The sequence below is a fragment of the Tasmannia lanceolata genome, unplaced genomic scaffold, assembly GCF_043159265.1.
Source record: "Tasmannia lanceolata isolate RefF3 unplaced genomic scaffold, GAP_Taslan_0.1 ptg000015l, whole genome shotgun sequence".
In the NCBI taxonomy this organism is placed as follows: Eukaryota; Viridiplantae; Streptophyta; class Magnoliopsida; order Canellales; family Winteraceae; genus Tasmannia; species Tasmannia lanceolata.
Genome location: NW_027518692.1, coordinates 52,487,961 through 52,506,751, shown reverse-complemented (window position 1 = coordinate 52,506,751; position 18,791 = coordinate 52,487,961). Strand labels below are relative to the sequence as shown.

General features: G+C 39.0%; 1 protein-coding gene and 1 long non-coding RNA gene across 4 annotated transcripts; one reads left to right on the top strand and one right to left on the bottom strand.

Annotated features, from left to right (window-relative positions):
- The first annotated feature begins 528 nt into the window (after positions 1-528).
- On the top strand, positions 529-18,267 carry LOC143846929 (uncharacterized). Its single transcript, XR_013234880.1, has 3 exons — positions 529-800; positions 1,055-1,166; positions 18,015-18,267. It is a non-coding gene; the product is annotated as an uncharacterized LOC143846929 (long non-coding RNA).
- On the bottom strand, positions 11,019-15,985 carry LOC143892339 (stearoyl-[acyl-carrier-protein] 9-desaturase, chloroplastic-like). Of its 3 annotated transcripts, none has more exons than XM_077396882.1 (3): positions 15,619-15,985; positions 12,188-12,692; positions 11,019-11,901 (listed from the first exon to the last, which is right to left on the bottom strand). In XM_077396882.1, exons 1-3 carry the CDS (start codon positions 15,738-15,740, stop codon positions 11,350-11,352), a joined length of 1,179 nt encoding a protein of 392 aa, XP_077252997.1. In that variant the 5' UTR covers positions 15,741-15,985; the 3' UTR covers positions 11,019-11,349. The 3 variants fall into 3 exon arrangements, with proteins under 3 accessions (XP_077252997.1, XP_077252998.1, XP_077252996.1); XM_077396883.1 differs by having other exon boundaries at positions 11,019-11,856; XM_077396881.1 differs by having other exon boundaries at positions 11,019-11,910; positions 15,619-15,980.
- Positions 18,268-18,791: the final 524 nt, after the last annotated feature.

Genomic DNA, 18,791 nt, shown 5'->3' with positions numbered 1-18,791 from the left:
TTTGTATCTTTACTTTTCCATCTCCCGGGGAGTAGTGGAATAAAGAAGTCAACCGGATTCCAGAGGAATAGAATTCTGCCTGGAGAATTCCCGTGAGTATTTAAATCCCCACAACTATGACGCAGTAAATAAACAACCAAACGGGGAATTTCTCCTATTTTCCAACAAAAGTCTAGAAAATCTAAAACTCCCAACCAAACGGAGCTAAGAAAACATAAACCATTGATTTTATATTAGACGTGATGTTCGTTTGGGATGGACCAGGACCACATGGGCTGCCTGACGATGTTCCATAAGATCAATGGTCTTGATTGTGCATAAATATCCTATGGGACCAACAAATTGATATCCCCACATCCAGGGGTGGACTGTATGCTATTCGCTTTCGCATTTTTAAATATCTACTGATATCCATGGGACCATATTCTTGATAATGGGACGAGCTTACCTTGTTTTACCAGCTGTCGAGAGCTTTTTGGGAATAGTTATAGCCTGGACAGCTAGTTAAACATATTAAAACAAGGAGAGTTCGTGTCATTATTAAAACATGGTCGGCCTTATATCAGTCCCTTTTTCAAAGGTCACTGATAATGGCTTGTGAGAGTTTTTGGCAACCGTAACCTAAAACCCTGGTTTTCCCCTCTTTTGTTGAGAGAGAGAGAGAGAGAGAGATGAATCACATAGCAGCAGCTGAAGAACGCATAGTCTCGGAGAGATTGAAAAGGAAACTGAATGAAGTTAATGTAGCAGCCCAAAATCAACTTTCAAAAATACAGGACCATGTCAATTTCAACCTTCAGGTTTTTCTTTCTTTCTTTTTTTGTTTCCTTCCTTCTCTAAAACTTTTTGGGGAATCTTCTATCTTTATCAATGTGGGATTTTCTTCTTTCTCTTAAGATTCATCGATTCACATACCCTCTTGGTCGTTTTTATTTCTTTAACTTTCAGTTATTTTGGAATTCATTCTCTTTATCATTTGTTTTATAAAAGACTTTTCTTTTATTGGGTTTAACATGATAGCATTTTCTTCTATTTGCTTGAATTATTGTTGCAGCAAGCCTACTTCAAATGCGCATACGAATGTTTTGACAGAAGGAGGAGGCAAGAAGACATAAATAACTGTGTGAACAATTCCAGTATTCCAGTTGTTAGTGCCCAAGTTTCAAGTAAGATAAAACCTCTCTTCTGTCATTTCATTTTTTGGTTTTCTCGTCACCTAGTCATATTAATATGGGTATGTCTCTCTATTTTGTTTTCTGCGTCTGGGTTCTGGGTATTTTGTTAAATCAATGTAGAAATTTCTGTTCCTGAATTCGGGTGGTTGTTGTAGCATCTACCTTGTAATAATAGGGTTTCTGCTTGTATTGGTTCAAAAGCTTAGAAAGCTTTGCTGCTCACTATCCTGTTCTAACAATCTAGAAGTTTTAATTTCTGAATTAAGGTGGTGTCTTTTTTATTAGATTGGTTTTTGCTATATTGATCCAGAAATGTCGAAAATCACTATTTTGCATTGGTATCTCGGGTTTTGGCTGCATTGTACAAACAATATGGATTTTTCTTTGTAAGTTTAGAATGGTTTCTTTCTTTCTTTTTTAGGTTGTTGAACATTGGTTCTGGATATATTTTTCAAACAATGTTAAAAATTTGGTTCCTGGATTTGGATAATAATTGCAGCATTTGGTGAAAACTGTAGAGAAGTTTCTTTGCTGTTGGTATCAGTTTTAGGCTTTCTTGTTGAAACCAAGTACTAAAGCTAGTTCTTGAACATAGGTGGTTGTGGAAAGATTTAGTATTTTGGTTTTCACTATCAGGTTCTTACATGATGGATGCACATATTTTTCCAAGAAAAAAAAATATGAGCAGGCAAGTTCACCAATTTCAAGGGACGCATTGACCATCGAGAATGTGAGAGATACTGATCTGGTGCTTGGGGTTGGGGGTGAGGGAAGACGTTCGACGTTAGATGTGTCTGTTTTTATGTATTTTGGTGATTTGCTCCTGTCCATTGGGTGGAGGCTTAGGTGGTCAGGGCATGGCGGAGCCTCCGTTGGGCGCGGGCTCATATGAGGTTGTTATATCGAGAGGTATGTCGACATTTGGAGGGGATTCCGGTGTCACGGGTAAGGAAAGTCTACGGTTCTTAGTGCCTTCACATGAGGTGATACTTGGGTGGCTCATCCGACGCTAGGGGAGCTGGAGAGGTGGTTTTCCTTTGCTGGCAGTGTTCGCGGTCTAGTTTCAGTGTGGGCGTAAGCTAGGCTGAGGTGCTAGTTTATGCACACTAAGTTATGGACATGGATGGGTGCACCCTGGATTTGTTACAAAAGCAAGGATGCCTCTTTAGGAGTTTGATGCAGTGACATAAGTATTTTCATGTGTTTGCTATAGTGGTCTGGTGGGAGGTGCGTGAGGTTCCCATGTGTGCCTAGACGATAGAATTCTTCACACTCTTTTCGACGGATGACTTGGGGAGGGGATATTTTTGACCAGGTGTGCTAACGCAGCAGATCAAACGTTAATCGCACCCGAAGATACAAACTCTAGGCGGGCAATGATATTTCCAAACCTTGGCTGAGATAGAAGATACACCACCGGGCACCAAAAAACTGTAGAAAGATTTGACAGAGAAGATACGAGAAGATTCCGCAGTCCATACTCTTTTGTCCAAACCAATCCTCTTGATATAGCATCCATCTAGAAGTTTAAGAAACCGAGAAACCCACTCTAACTCCCTATCAAAGAAATTCCTTCTAAATACCGGGGACCAAACTATACCACCTCCATTGCGGACAAAGCAATCACTAACGAAAGCTTCTTTCGAAGAAGCTACTCTATATAGATCCGGGAATAAAACCAAAAGAGGAGCATCCAAACACCACACATCACTCCAAAATTTGATCCTATCCCCCACATAGACTTTAAACCTGATACTCAAATTAAAACCATGAGACATTTTAAAGATGTCACGCCATACCGTCAGACCTTGTTCTTTGAACTGGTTATCAGATTCCCACTTCCCCGGTAAACAACCATATTTACTACTAATTCCCTCACCCACATTTGACTTTGTTCTTCCCCAAATCTCCATAACCATTTCCCCAATAAAGCATGGTTAAATTCCTTTACTCCTCTAATACCCAGACCTCCATTCTTGAAAGGGAGGCACACCTTTTCCCAGCTCACTAAAGAAATACCTTTCTTCTCGTCATTACCTCTCCATAGAAATCTACGTTGAATTTGTTCAATCCGCAATACAACACTAACCGGACATTTGAACACTAACAGAAAATAAATGGGAATATTAGCCAACACCGCTTTGACCAACACAAGTCTACCCCCTCTGGAAACAAGATTCCTTTTCCACGTCTCCAATCTCCTTTCAATTCTTTCAACCACGGGATCCCACAAGGATTTATTAGGTCTCCCTACCCCTAAAGGAAGGCCTAAGTAGGTGGATGGCAAGTGATCTAACTAGCAACCAGAATATCAACCAAATGTAAGGCTTCTTCCTGTTGAATGTTTAGAGCGTACAATCTAGACTTGTGGAAATTGGATCTCTGACCAGTAATAAGCTCATAACATCTTAGGGAAGATTTCAAATTCAGCACTTGATTTAACTCCGGTTCACAAAATAGGAGAGTATCATCAGCAAATTGAAGATTAGAAACCTCAACCTTCTCACTTCCAATTTTAAAACCATTAAATAATCCCAACCCACTACCGTTTGACATCAACCTACTCAGAGTCTCAGCCACAATGACAAACAAAAAAGGGGATAATGGATCCCCTTGCCTTAGTCCTCGAGATAACTTGAAGAATCCCTTTGGGGACCCATTAATCAAAACCGAAAACCACGCAGACGATACACAACTCCTAATCCATCCTCTCCACCTTTCTCCCCCATTCTACCAAGCAAATAATCCAAACACTCCCATTCCACATAGGCCTTTTCCATATCCAATTTGCACAATATGCCTCCGACACCAAGTCTAAGATATGAATCTATTGCCTCATTTGCTACTAATGAGCAATCTAAAATTTGCCTATTAGCAACAAAGGCACTTTAACAATCATAGATAATAGATGGAAGGACCACCTTAAGCCGATCTGCTAACACTTTTGCCAGTACCTTATAGAGGCAACCCACCAGGCTTATAGGGCAATATTCAGATATTTTGGACGCACCGGCAACCTTTGGGATAAGAGCTATGAAAGTTGCCCCAGTGCCTTTATCCAGTATCAAACCCTTATGAAATTCATCAAAAAATTTCATCAGGTCCCCTGAAACGTACGACCAGCAAGACTGAAAGAATGCTAAACAAAAACCATCCGGTCCTAGGGCCTTATCTCTACATAAGGAAAAGACACCTTTTTTAATCTCCTCCTCCTCAAAAGGTTTTTCCAATGAATGACTCTGGATCATACTCAGTTCACTAAACTCCAGATTATCCGGCAGAGGTCTAGTGATACACTCAGACGAATACAAGGATGTATAAAAATTTAATATCACACTTGTAATTGCTTCCTTTCCCGAGACAAAATTTCCATTATCCTCTAAAGGTTCAATCGTATTTCTCCTTCTTCTGGCACTTGTTATGGCATGGAAAAAAGCCGTATTTTTATCCCCTTCATGTAACCACCTCACTCTCGACTTCTGTTTCCAAGTAATTTTCTCATGTAACAACATACCTTTGTGCTCTTCTTTTACTCTCCCCAACTCCTCTCTCGAGATAACACTTCCTAGCCCTGAATCCTCCAACAATACTAACTCTCCAATTCTATTCTCTAACCACATCTTCCTACTAGAGTTTGCTGATCTTCTTTCCGCCACCAATTCCTTCAGCTTTTTCTTAACATGTCGAAGTTTCTGTCCTATAACCACATCCACAGGACCCACAAACTTATGAGATTCCCACCATTCACCCAATCTCTCCTCCATGTCAGGAATCTTAAGCCACGCAATTTCAAACCTAAATGGAGGGGGTCCCCAAGATTCCAATCTAGGATCCAAGAGAATGGGACAATGATCAGAAACTGAATGAATAAGTGCCTTTTCGTAAACCTCAGGAACCAAATCCATCCAACCAGGAGAAATGAGGAAACGATCAATCCTAGTAGCACTTTCACCTCTACTCCAAGTAAACCTAGCTCCAGACAGAGGAAGATCTATTAAATCATGCTTTGAAATGAAATCAGCAAATGCAACCATGTTTAAGTTAGATCTTCGACAACCAAGTCTTTCACAAACAAACCTAATTTCATTAAAATCCCCCCCAATACACCAAGGATAAGACCAACTTTCCCTAACTTCATTTAATTCTTCCCATAATAAACCCTTATCTGCCCATGCAGAAGGACCATAAACTCCAGAAAATAACACCATAGAAGCATCTTCCACCCTACGAAGGGCAATGGAAATTGAAAATCTACCCTTCCATTCCTCAGACATTACCCAACAAGATTCATCCCAAGCTACTAAGATACCCCCCGATGCACCAATAGCTTCGACAAAAGAGAATCCCCATTCCGATCTTGCACCAAGGCTTTTAATAACGTTTCTATCAATTATCCCCATCTTAGTTTCTTTAATACAAATAAGATCCGACTTCAATTTTTTAACAAGACCTTTAACTTGAGCCCTTTTTCCAAAGATCCCAACCCATTAACATTCCAAGATAGCATCTTCATAAGGAAACAAATTTGGCCGACTTCCTCCCCTTCGTAGCACTCTTTTTGCTTCCCAAACTAGCAACCATAGACTCCTCCCCGACTAGAATCTCACCATAGTTCACTTCTGATTTCAACCTTGCAAGCTCCCTTAGCTTTTTCTTCGATGTCTCAATCGAAAAACTCCAATTTTTACCAACCCTACTATTGTCCCTAATCTCCGAAGATCTAATCATCTCTCGGAACTCCTCCATTGGCCCATGATATTTCACACCAAGTTTATGGCAAATCCCAATCGTGTGGTTCACGGAAAACTCTATATCCCCCTCTCCCCTTCTCCCCTTCTAAAAAGAACTGATTATTCTCAATGATAGGACTACCAGAATCGATGAAGACAGAGTTATCTTCCGGATTCAAACGCTCTAGGTCAGATACTACATCAGAAACAATTAATGGATGCACAAAAGAGAATGGACCATGATCTTTGGAAATCATATTGCCAACCGGACTATTGTAATTTCTAATGCCCACTGGTATATCCTGCACATCACCACAAAAGCAGAAAACCTCATTAGCCAAAGCCAAATTAAAATTCGTACCTTCTTCAGGCATGTCACAGGAGCTATGAACCCCCAACTCCAGCTGTGGTAGATTGCCATAGTTCATTGCAAGATAATCCCCTTTTACAAGAGGAGAGAGGTTTTGATTGGGTCTCCCTTGGAACATTTTCCCCCATCGACCGGCATCTGAAGCCATATCCCATATGTCACGACAGCAGAAGGTCTTTGAAGAACCCTCAAAATTAGATATTTTCCAGCTCATCGACGAGTGCCTAACATTAGAACGCTACAGCATATGAATACCGCCTACAAAAATCTCCTCAGCATAGCACTTAGATGATCTAACCACATTCACATCAGGTGCCCTACTACCATTAGCAACCTCCAACTACTTCATACGAACGATGGTTTGTTCCGAAACCAGAAAATCAATGTCTTCTTCAACCTCATCCGACTCATGAACCTCGTTAATCCGAGTAAACAGTATTTGCTCGGATATGAATGCTATTATTCTATGTGAAGTTTTGTCAAAGTCCATAGAAAATTAAAATAGCTCATATCTTCTTCGTAGGGCTTTTTTGAAATATTTTACAATGCTCTTATGTAAATTTAAATCTTTTGGTTTTTTAACTTTATAAAAATGAAGAATTTATATGGTGTAAGCCCTTATAGTCCCTTATTTTTCAAAAAGTATTGTATGGACCACATCATAGGATGATCCAAAGCTTCCATGTGATGGAACACAAGGTAAATAGGTTGTGCCCCAAAAATCATTTCCATAGGATGATCCTAGCCCTATGGAAACCTCTATAGATTGGAGGGCTAGGATCTACTCAACTCAACTCAACTCAACTCAACTCAACAAGCCTTTGTCCCAAACTAGTTGGAGGGCTAGGATATCCTATGGAAATGACTTTGGGGCACAACCTATTTACATTGTGTTCCACCACATGGATGGTTTGGATCATCCTACAATGTGGACAATACAGTACCTTTTGAAAAATACGGGACTAGAAGGGCTTACACCGTATAAAATCTCATAAAAATGTACTGAATTTTGTATAAAAATCATTGTTTGCCCCGGAGCGAATTCCTACACCGTCCCTGTGGAATACTGATTGTGAGACAAAGTTTGGGTCGGGCCTACCCTTTTTAAAGATCTGAATAATTCAGGTGTTAGGCCATCAAAACGTTGAGAGAGAGCAAATTTATCAGCCCCCTCACAAATCTATTCACGCCACAACATCACAAGTGACGTGAGCCACCCTTAATTTTAGGGAAATCTTAAAAAGTAATTTTTTTTAACACATGGCATGTTCTCATTGGAGGTCCGTGGACTCTCGGTCTCCATATCATTTCGCTTCCTAGAAAGCTCTCAGCAACCAACTAAAAAAGAAACGACAAGGGTTGTTTGTCTCGTTATCAAAGTGTGGTAGTGCAGATATCTGTTCCCTAAATAGGCAGTACTCTGAAAATCATCTCTATAAGATGATCCTAAACCTTGGATGCAGCCTGTTTTCGTTGTGACCCAACAAATGAACAGCTTGGATCATCTTATGAGTTGGCCCATTGTACTCTAATGAAAAATGTATACTTCACGCCCGCACCCCATATGAAATGTCTCTTTCATTTAGGATAATGATATTTGCACTACCACACAAACTCACGTTGTCTTTTCCTTTTTAATTGCATGCCTAGAGGTTTTTTTTTTTTTTTTTTGGAATTGTAATAGCTTTTGCCAGCGAATTAAAAACGAAAAGACAAGGTGAGTTTGAGTCGTTATCAAAAAATGGTGTTGGAAATATCAGTAGCGTTCATCTGATTCGACCTAAAGGCTAAGGGTGATAATAAATTCGCAGCCCCTATAGGATAATTCGCAGCCTTGTAAAGGAGGGTATGTGGCATTCTGTTAATGCTTACAGCGGTACGAATTATCCTACAGGGGGGTGCAAATTTATCACCACCCAAGCTAAAACTCTAAAACTGATAAATTTTTATGAAGAGTCCAAACTTATCCCATGCCTGAATTCTATCACCTGTAAGAAAAGATCTTTGATTTTTTTAAATGTAGTTTTCATTTCATATGTTCATATCAAAATCATTCTCTTTTATTGATGGATTGATCACCTTTATCCTATGCCTTCTGTTATATTTTTCAGATATTATGCTTGATTGGTTCAAACGAAACCCAAAAAAAATTTGATAACTGACAATCTTTGTAATAGACAAGAAGTCCACGACCAGGGTCCACATCTAGGAACATCAGATAAACATTGCCATCAACAAGATCCAGTTATGTGACAAACCACAAACCCTATATCAGAAGTAACTCTCCCATCTAGAGTTCTACTAGTGAGCTCGTGAATTTGCAAAGCCAGGACCAGCCACTCATTCATAACATAAGAAGTTACTTGAAAAGTTGCAATTATTATATTTTTTTATAGAACTATGAAGAAATACATAATTTAGTTAACAGTACCACGTATCATTCGCTCTCTCGTACCGAGATAGCTTGCTCAATCAGCTATTCTGTTCTCCAAAGTTAGGGGAGGAGTGTTATCAAGACTTTTGTGGAGGATTTTGGAATTTTTATGGCGTTAAAAGGCAAACAAATACACAAGCTTATGGATTTTTTGTAATTTTTGCTTCTTAATGATTCTTGTATGTAGATATTCTTCTTGAATGATGGCCTCACATTGGATACTTGGAAGAGAAATCTGGTCTCTAGAGGGGGAAGAATCACACTCTTTAAAGCGGTCCTTGCTAACATTTCTATCTATCAGATGTCTGATTTCAAATGTCCCATGAGTGTAGTGAAAAGGATAGAACATATTCAAAGGCGCATTTTATGGGGGCGCACAGAAGATAAGCAGGGAATTCCTTTGGTTAAGTGGGCAAAGGTGTGTAGACCGAAGAAAAGCGATGGTTTGGGCATTAGAAGAATAAGGGAAACGAATATGGCTCTCTTGGGAAAAATGGCTTTGGAGGTTTGGCAAGGAAACCCCTTATCTATGGGTCAAAGTAATAGAAGTAAAATATGGGGCCTCCCCGGGTCACTGATGGTATGGAGGGATATTCTGGACATTAGCTTTCTGTTTTCAGAAGGGATAAGTTCCAGAGTTTGTGAAGGTGATAGAATTCAATTCTAGCTTGAAAAATGGTGTGCAGATCGTGCTCTAAAGGATATGTTTCCGAATTTATATGCAACAACTTTGTTTAAGAACGGTTTTGTGAAGGATCATACGGAAAATAGGGAAGGCGTCGTTATTTGGAGAGCTCATTTCAAGAGAAATTTCTTTGATCGGAAGCTTCAGTCTGTTGCTAGGTTTTTGGAGATTTTGGAAAAGGAATTCATTAAACAAGATGGTGAAGACAAGAGGGTGTGGATCTGGAACTCATCGCGCGACTTTTCAGTTAAATCTTTCTGCCATAATCTAGTGACATGCCTTGCGTCTTCCGAGGTAGCTAGAGTGTGGGATATCCAAGCTCCGCCTATCCTTTGGATGGGCGGCATCATGTAAGAATTCAGACGATGGACTTCCTAAGAAAGAGAAAGATGCTAATAGTGGATCATTGTGCATTATGCATTGAGGCAGGTGAATCATTAAATCATATTTTCAATCATTGCAAAGTTGCTAGAGAGGTATGGAGTAAGTTGTGTAGATTTGGCTTGTTGTGGGTGTTCCCAGAAAAAATTATTAATTTGGTTCAGGCTTGGTCTCTAGCCCTATGGAAGGAGAGAGGCAAAATACTATGGAATGTATCCTTTTTGGCTACCATTTGGGTTCTGTGGAAGGAAAGGAATGCAAGAGTGTTTAAGGGGAGCTCAAGACCTTCTGCTTTCCTCTCCCGTAAAGTGATAGCTTTAGTGATATCTTGGGTTAAAGCCCTCCCGTCATTTAGCTTCATTCCTACTTTCAACTTGAGGGAAGGAGGGAGAGAGGTATTTACTAGTTTGGAAATTAAGCAAAAAGTATTTGAAGAGTGGGTGCCCCCGGCTAATGGTGCTATGAAGCTAAACTTTGATGGGTCGAGCTTGGGCAATCCGGGGCCGGTTGATATTGGAGGGGTATTGCGTAATGATTTGGGAGAGACTATTTCGGCCTTTGCCCGTCCTATTGGGGTGGCTGATGTGATAGAGGCGGAGGTCTGTGCAGTCCACCAAGGGATAAAATTACTGGTTAGAGATCGGGTAGATAATGTGGTGGTTAAAGGCGATTCATTGAATGTTATTAGGTGGCTTCGAGACACGCATTCTCATCCATGCAGATTTGATAGACTCTTTGATGAGATGTTTGATTGGTCTGGATTTTCTTCTCTGGTCTTCAATCACGTCCGTCAGTCAGCTAATCAAGTCGCGGACGGTCTTGCTAGACGGGAGTGATAAGTATTGAGCTCACTTTGTTTGACCATCTTCCACCCTGATTTCTTCTCTTCTTGTTGCCCTCTCTTTTGTTTCCTGTTTTTGTATCTCTCTGTTGTATTTTGACCATTTCGGTCCCTTTAATTTAATGACTATCATTCAAAAAATAAAAATGGCCAATGTACCAATATCCGCATCCATTATTGATCGAGACAGCCACTAGATCATCTAATAATGACCCACCATAGCAAAAATCCCGATCAACAAAATCACTATCAATAACACTCCAAACATTACATAGGTTCCCAAGAATTAGAGACAAGTATTCACTGTTAAACAAGTGTTGCAGGTTGTCGTCAATGAAGATCTCATGAGTTTCCATGCAAACATGCACTAAAAGTAAAATCATAGTTTAAGAGAGAAGGATCTTAAGGAGATGGGTACTGGGCTCTGCAATTATATTCATCTCATACAATTAAAATACAGTAGTAAAATCCTACATAAACTTCAGAAAACAAGCCTAAATGAGAACACTTTCCAATCTGCCAACTCCCACCCTATATGCTCATCTGATTATATCATTATATCCTGAAGCAAAAGAGCATCTATAAAATCTGACCACACTCGACGCTTCTCCTCAGCACAACTAGGTAAAGTAACATAGAAATAAAAGGAAAATTTTGAAAACCCAGATAGAGCAACTGATTACAAGTAGAGAAATGCTACGATTTCATAAGATTACTAGGAGAAGTGCTTCTCTCACAGCTTCACTTTTCTGTTGAAAATCCAGCTGAAAGGCATGGTGGGTGTGTCCTTAGCCTTCCCTTGAGCCCTTTCTTCCATCCTCCTGAACCTTGGTACCAACCTGCAAAGGTAATCTTGGGCCTCCCGCCCCTCGGCCGAAAGTACAGTTAGTTTCTCCACATTCCACCTCCCAACCAGGAACTCAATTATGTCCACATAGTCCTTGTTTGTATAAACCCCCAACCTCTGAGCAACAGATGAGAAGTGCTCGAACAGATTGTCATCCTGGCCGTCATACATCAGATGGGCAGGCATCGCGATCTTCTTCTTCATCATGCTGTAAAATGCAAGCATCGCGTCGTCGGGATCAATCTCAAATAGCTTCTCCATGATCTTTGTGTAAGCATTCTCATGACGCTTCTCATCTGAGGCGATGGTTCCACAGATATGTGCCAGTTTCATGTCCCCGTGTTCCTTGGCATGTCTAGCAGTGTTCCCGTGGGATATAAATGTAGCCCTCTCCTGAAAGGATGTGTAGACGAATCCAAGATATGGGTTGTTCTCTGTCTGTATATCCTAATGGCACACAAAGTAAAAGCATTGCTCGAGAAATTACAAATAACATGTTTAGTTCAGAAATATCATATTTTCATTGAATGTGTAGCAGTCAATATGAATTTAGAAGGTGGAGGAATAAGTAGTTGCATAAAAGTTTTTGGCAAAAGAAGCCTGAAAATATTACCAACAAATACAAACTAACTTGACGAAGCTGATACTTTGTTTTGTTTCTAGAAAACATAGGTGCATTTGAAGAAAATGATACAGCAAGTACAATAGGCAATGATGATTTTACCATTCCAGATCCAATCAGATACTGAATTGTTTTCTCGATTTGTCTCATGTCAACTCTCCCAGACAAGAAGAGATATTTATTCAGAAGGTCCCCATGCCTATTTTCTTCAGCTGTCCATTCCCTGGCCCAGATAGCCCAAGACGTAAGGCTCCCACCCGTTTCATCGCGAACACCGTCAAGGGTATTGGCCATGGTTTGGTAAGTTGGAAGAGCTTCCTCCGTGATCATATCCCCGACCAAGCAGACAAAATAATCATCCGGGATCTCCTTAGCCCGCTCTCTCAGCTCCTTAACTTGTTCATAAAACCCCTCGGACACAGGGTCAGGAAGGAAATCCTGTGGTTGCCAACACTTCTCGGCAGGCTTCAGGTGCACTAAGATTTTCTCGTCTACCCAATCTTGCAAGGAATTAAAGATTTCGATTTTCTGAGGTGGCATAGAATGGGTGATCTGAACATGTTCCTCACGTTGAGTGTTGAAGGGCTTCTTATGATTCTCAACCTCCCTATTCATTCTCAGAAGCATAATAATAAAATATGAACAACAATGAAAATTTGGAAAAAAAAAGGTAGTCATTGCAAGCTAGTAGCAGTTTCAAGTTACTTCAAAAGTAACAATAATGATAAAGAATGAAAATTTGAAAAAACAAGAAAGTATTGTGACAACTCAAAGAAATATTAATCCCACGAAAGGCTTGTGACAAAGGCCAATTTCATAAAACAGAATATGATTCTACCTCCAGTTATGCTTTTGAGGGTGGATTCTTACTCTACACTTTGATCAGTGATGATGACAACTAAGATCTCTAATCTCCCCTAAAAACGATGTCAAACTCGATGTGCAACTAATGACAAGATGATATGCAAGAAACACAAACACGCAAAACAAGACACATGGGATTTACGTGGTTAGGCAATGTCTACGTCCAAGGGAGAAGAAAGTTCCACTATTATGATATTAGTGTTACAAAATTTCTTTTCTACCTTTTTCTCAGGCAGGAAACACCAAAACTCACATACTCATAGCCCCAATATGTGGCTTGTATTTGTTGATGATACAGCATCAATATGTACTAGCATCAGCATTGAAGTCAGTGTTTAAAAACGTGGATGCGGCATGTAACGCAGCCGAAGAATATCCTAGTCGACTCGGCACGACGCGGTCGAGTACTCGGTTGACGTGGTCATAATTGGAGAGAGTCAAAGGATTTTTATTTACTCTGTAGGGCAAAATGGGGAATGCGGCCAAGGTAAAAGGGAGTCGACTCCCCCGACGCGGACGCATGGGAGTTTCAAAACTATGCGTTGAATACATTAGTTCACCAAGGTGACGAATCACTCCTAGAATACAAAACATCTGCCCAACAAATGATAAATAGAAGATCTAAACAATCTGTTTTCTTGTTTTATGATATTCTATTGATGTTAATACTGATACAATTTTAATGTATTTCCAGTCTTCCCTAGACATAATTCCATGCATTGCTGGAAACAAAATTAGGTTAGAAAAAAAAATTAAAGAGTTAATAAACTGCTGGAACATGATAGTACAAAATCCTCCTGAAACACTAACCCAACTCTCAACAAATTCAAACCGTAGTCACCGAGAACTGCCTAGTTGGATGGGAAATTCGCTTCCCTAAAAGTTCGCTTCAGATTAACTAAGCTTCTGAATCGAGTTTCTAGGGAAGCGAATTTTCCGCATCTTTCCTACATGTTTCCTCTTAATTAAGAGTTCGCTTTTGTTAACTTACCAACTTCTCCAAAAGCTTAAGCTGTTGGGGAAAGGCGTTATTTAGCTTTTATACTTTAACACTCCCCCGCACGTGTGGCCCACTTGGCAAACACGTGGCACATGTGGTTCCACTTGGGGCCGACCATCGCATGTGGATTTTTGCTATCCGGGAGGTTTGAACTCGAGACCTTTGGCTCTGATACCTTGTTAACTTACCAACTTCTCTAAAATCTTAAAAACTTACCGACTTCTCCAAAAGCTTAAGCTGTTGGAGAAGGGCAGTATTTAATCTTTTATACTTTAACACTCCCCCTCACATGTAACCCACTTGGCAAACACGTGGCACATATGGTCCTACCTTGGGCCAACCATTGCATGTGGATTTTTTTGGGGGGGACATCGGGAGGGTGAACTCGAGACTTTTGGCTCTTATACCATGTTAGAAACTTACCGACTTCTCCAAAAGCTTAAGCTTTTGGAGTAACTGGTAGTTTAACATCGTATCAGAGCAAAGGTCTCGAGCTCAAACCTCTCGGATAGCAAAAATCCACATGCGATGATCAGCCCAAAGTGGGACCACATGTGCCACGTGTTTGCCAAGTGGGCCACACGTGCGGGGGAGTGTTAAAGTATAAAAGATAAATAACGCCTTTCTCCAACAGCTTAAGCTTTTGGAGAAGTTGGTAAGTTAACAACTTTCAATTTAGGTGACTACATTTTTCTAAAAGAGTATTTTCTCCTTTTGATAATGTCAAATGAGCATGCTTTTTGTAAATATATTTAATACTTGAAAACTTATCTTAAGTTTTAAATAAAGCTTATATGGATCTTTTTCTAAAAACTTAACATTAAATCTACATGAATAAAACGTGTTAAACTATATATTCGTAAAACTTTCAATTCTAACCAGTCATAAAGTGCTTTTTACTTCTTGTAATTGTTACCTACATTATCGCAAACCTATTACAGCGCTACTCGTTCTATAAACATCTAAAGCTTCCAGTGATGCTTATTACATGCTTCTTGTTTACTTTAATTGACGCTTCTAAGAAGTTTCCCTTCTTGTTTACTTTAATTGACGCTTCTAAGAAGTTTCCTCTTTAATTTCAAACTATAAACCAATTAGTATCAATCATCTTCCATACAAATTGAAATCCAAACAAATAATTGATTGCAAAATGGAGAAAATAAAAACCTATTCTATCACATTCCAGAACAAAAAGTGGACAAAAATCTAAATCCAACCCCTAAACAAAGAAGCAAAAAAATCATACATGCATGAATGATCCTTTAAATGAAGCAATACCATATACCACACAATAAAAAAGAGGAAACCACACATGCATCGGTGGATCTCATAAGAAACAAGGCAGCGTTCAAAAGACACAAAAACACAAACTCTAACCCAACTTTCAAAGAAGTTTAAGAAAAAAATTTAAAAAACTAAATACATCAATCATCCTCCAAATAAAAAGTCACTCCTCAGATAAAGAAATCAGAAAACAAAGATACACCAATCTTATCCAAAAAAAGAGAATAAAAAGTTAGAACATGATCAACAATGTTTTATCATAACCCAACATCTAACATAAAATTTAGCTTAACTCCCAATGCAAATACCGAAAGCGACAAGATCTACCATCTATCTAGTCAGAAAAATCTTCTCTTATGCTTAAAACGGAATAAGCAGAACCCACTTGGAATTGGATCTAAGCGTAGAAGCCATGGAAACCTTCAAAGGTTTGGAATTCCCTGCTGTATGAAAACCCAAAGGGAGTAGTCTGCTGGATTGAAATGTGGGGAGAGCTTTCAGTGCCATTCTCGCTTCAGAGGGCTAAAAGGGTAGAGCTACGCCTAGTTGGGAAGGAGGAGAAGGATCTTTATAAGATGCGCGTAAAGGAAAATGACCCTTCCATGCTCTTAAATTATTAAAATGCACTTTAAATATTTCCTCTTGTATAAGATAATAAGAATAAATGCTTAGCGAAAAACCAAAAAAGACTCAACATCCATGCAAGAAACAATAGGGTTCCCAAATATCTGTTTATTATTACTTTGAATCCCTGAATACTCTTGGTTTTAATCCACCTTATTATCTTATATCTGTTCGAAGTTAGGCCGTGGACCACAGCACTACTTACAAGAAAGAGACATGCTTTCCTCCCCAACCCTTTTGCCTTGTTTTTACAGTCATGAACTTTTCAGCATAGAGGAGAATGACAGGCTCCATTATTTCCATTTCTCAATGCTAAAAGTCATATTGCCTTTTGGTTGATTGGATGATGTTCGTCGTCGGTATAATACCTTGTAATTTGCAAACTTACAAGGCGACGGATGTAGAGAAAAAGTCTGAGTTCTGCATTTTCATTTCAGGAAAGGGCTTGATATATGTTCCCATTCTCTAGATGTTGGGGGTGTAGTCTAGATTCTCATGAATGAAATTGCAAGAGGAAAATATTAAGATTATTTTGACACGCTGCATGAAATGTATGTGTATTGGGGTCAACAAATTAGCTCTGAAATTTTTTATTATTTTATATTTAATTTGAGTGTGTTTAGAGCGCTCAACATATGCACAGTAATTAGCTACAGTTATCCTTTTAATACTTGATGAATGATTACACCAAAATGAAATATATGTTGTCGAAATATTCTTGAAGAAAATTAGCGACTTGATTTTTACAAAATTAATCTATCATTATATATTAATATTTTCTCATATAATTATGTCCCGGGAATATGCAAAATGATTATTAAGGTGCTGTTCGGCAACCATTCACTGTCCTCATTCTTGCATTAGGCTAATGAGAAGTCCTGGAAACCTTGTTGAGAATGTTTTGAATTGAGGAAATACGAAAATAAATAGTATTGGAGAAATAATTAAATCCCATGTTTAAACCTAATTCAAACTACAGTTTAATAAATGTAATGAATTGAGAAAATATTTAAGAAAATTGTGCAACTATTGGTTTTTATCGTAGTTACTTTTTTTTATGATGGTTATAATTGTAATTATATTAGTGGCGATGGGATGACCAATTTACCCCTCAAAATTAGGAATTTATTGGTGAGATATAACCATAGGTTTAGACATTCCACTCGCAATAGAGCCAATCACTGAAATGTCCTTCAAGGTATCCAAACAGCCCTTTTAGGTTTATTTTTTATTTTATTTTTTTGTATTTTTTTCTGTTTTTGCTCTAGACTAATCAGAACCCAACCCGACTAGATTTGAAAACCATGAATTTAGGTTGAAAGTTGAGACATTAGGCCATGTTTGAAAACCATGAATTTTTTTTTCAATGAAAATATATTAGTTTGTCAAGAGAGGACTTGGGAGGGATGGAAGATGAAGAGATTTGAGATTGTATGAGTGAGGAAAATGGAAGAAGTGCTTAAAAAGTAGGGAAAAAACAAATTGTATTCTGATTATTGGAGTTTATATTTTCCTTATTTTTCAGACTTCCCTTGCCCTCTCTTCACTCCTCCCACCTCCCTAGCCCTCTCTCAAGACTTGATAAATTAAAATTTCTTGGAAAACTTTTTCATAGCAGCAGACATGGCCTTAGAGACGGGCAGGTTGGGTTAGGGTTGACCATCCTCTACCTTGAAGCTAGGAAGGGCAGGTTGGGATTCTTCTCCAATCAAAACTAGCGCTTGCTATGCTGCCTATTTTGTCTAATGTCCTTAAGGTCCTGTTTGGATTGTAAAAAAATTGTTCAGGCTCGTTTAAAGGGATATCATTCTGAAATTGATGGTCCCTCACTCCCTCTGAATAAAACTATAACGGCTGTGGTTAGAGTTAATTTTCTTGCATGTGTAATCAAACAAAAGTTGAAGCTTCCTTTTATAGTGGACGGCAAACTCACGAGGAAAAAAAAAAAAAAAAGCCTTCACATGTTTGTAAGAAACAGAAGGGTGCCCAAATGTAGAAATGGAAAAAACCAGTACCACTAGCAAGAAAGTGGCCGAGACAGTACCTCTACACTCTTTTTGTCTTGTTTTTCAAGTCATGAACTGCCAGAAGAGAGGAGAATGACAAGCTCCATTATTTTCAATTCTCATTGCTAAAAGTCTTCCTATTGTATGCTAGGTGGCTTTGAAACTTACAGACTTACAACGTGACAGATGGTAGAAGAAAAGTGAGAGTGCTGCATTTTCATTTCAGGAAAGGGCTTGGGAGGAAGAAAGTTTAGAAAAATGGGTGCTGTTCTGATTTATACATGTCCCCTTATATTTTTGTACTCTTTTTCATTTTTCTTCTGTGTGGGGACTTGCGGTGTACTCTAGATTCTCATGAATGACATTGCAAGCGGAAAGTATTAAGATATATGACTATATGAGGACATTGGAGGATGAAATATGGTGAACCATATGAACATCAACGTGGGTATGAGTAGGCGTGACGCAGTCAGATTATGTTCCACATGGCAATAATGTGTTGTACGTTGCATTGTTATACCTAAGGTCAAAGAAGTGGTGCATCAGTTGTCACTCTAGGAAAGGCGCGTGATGACACTCTTGAAGAAAGGAGTATGTGTAAATAAGGGAGCCTGAGATAGCCCGTTATCAAAAAGTCCCTCCTAGTAAACATCTGGTAATGAGGAGCTGTTACCCGAATAAAGCTATTCAAGGAGACGTTTGTATCCAAAGAAGTGTTAGTTAAATCCGGATCGTTCAAGAGATCAAGGTGCACCGGAATGCCGTGATGCAAGCAAATAACAAAAAATTTCCATCCCTTGACCGAAATCCAGGATCCCTAGTTACTAGATTCTTTATCATAATAAATACGTAAGGGATAAATAAATTATACTAAATTGATTACCCAAATGGTAATCTCTGCTTGATCTACTTCCCGTTTAGATTCGAC

Coding starts and splice junctions, on each gene's coding strand:
- LOC143892339 (XM_077396881.1), bottom strand. CDS start 15,740: ATGGCACTGAAAGCTCTCCCCACATTTCAATCCAGCAGACTACTCCCT. Junction 12,693..15,618: donor ACGCTTAGATCCAATTCCAA/GTGGGTTCTGCT, acceptor GAGAATGAATAG/GGAGGTTGAGAATCATAAGA. Junction 11,911..12,187: donor ATCTGATTGGATCTGGAATG/GTAAAATCATCA, acceptor GTGTGCCATTAG/GATATACAGACAGAGAACAA.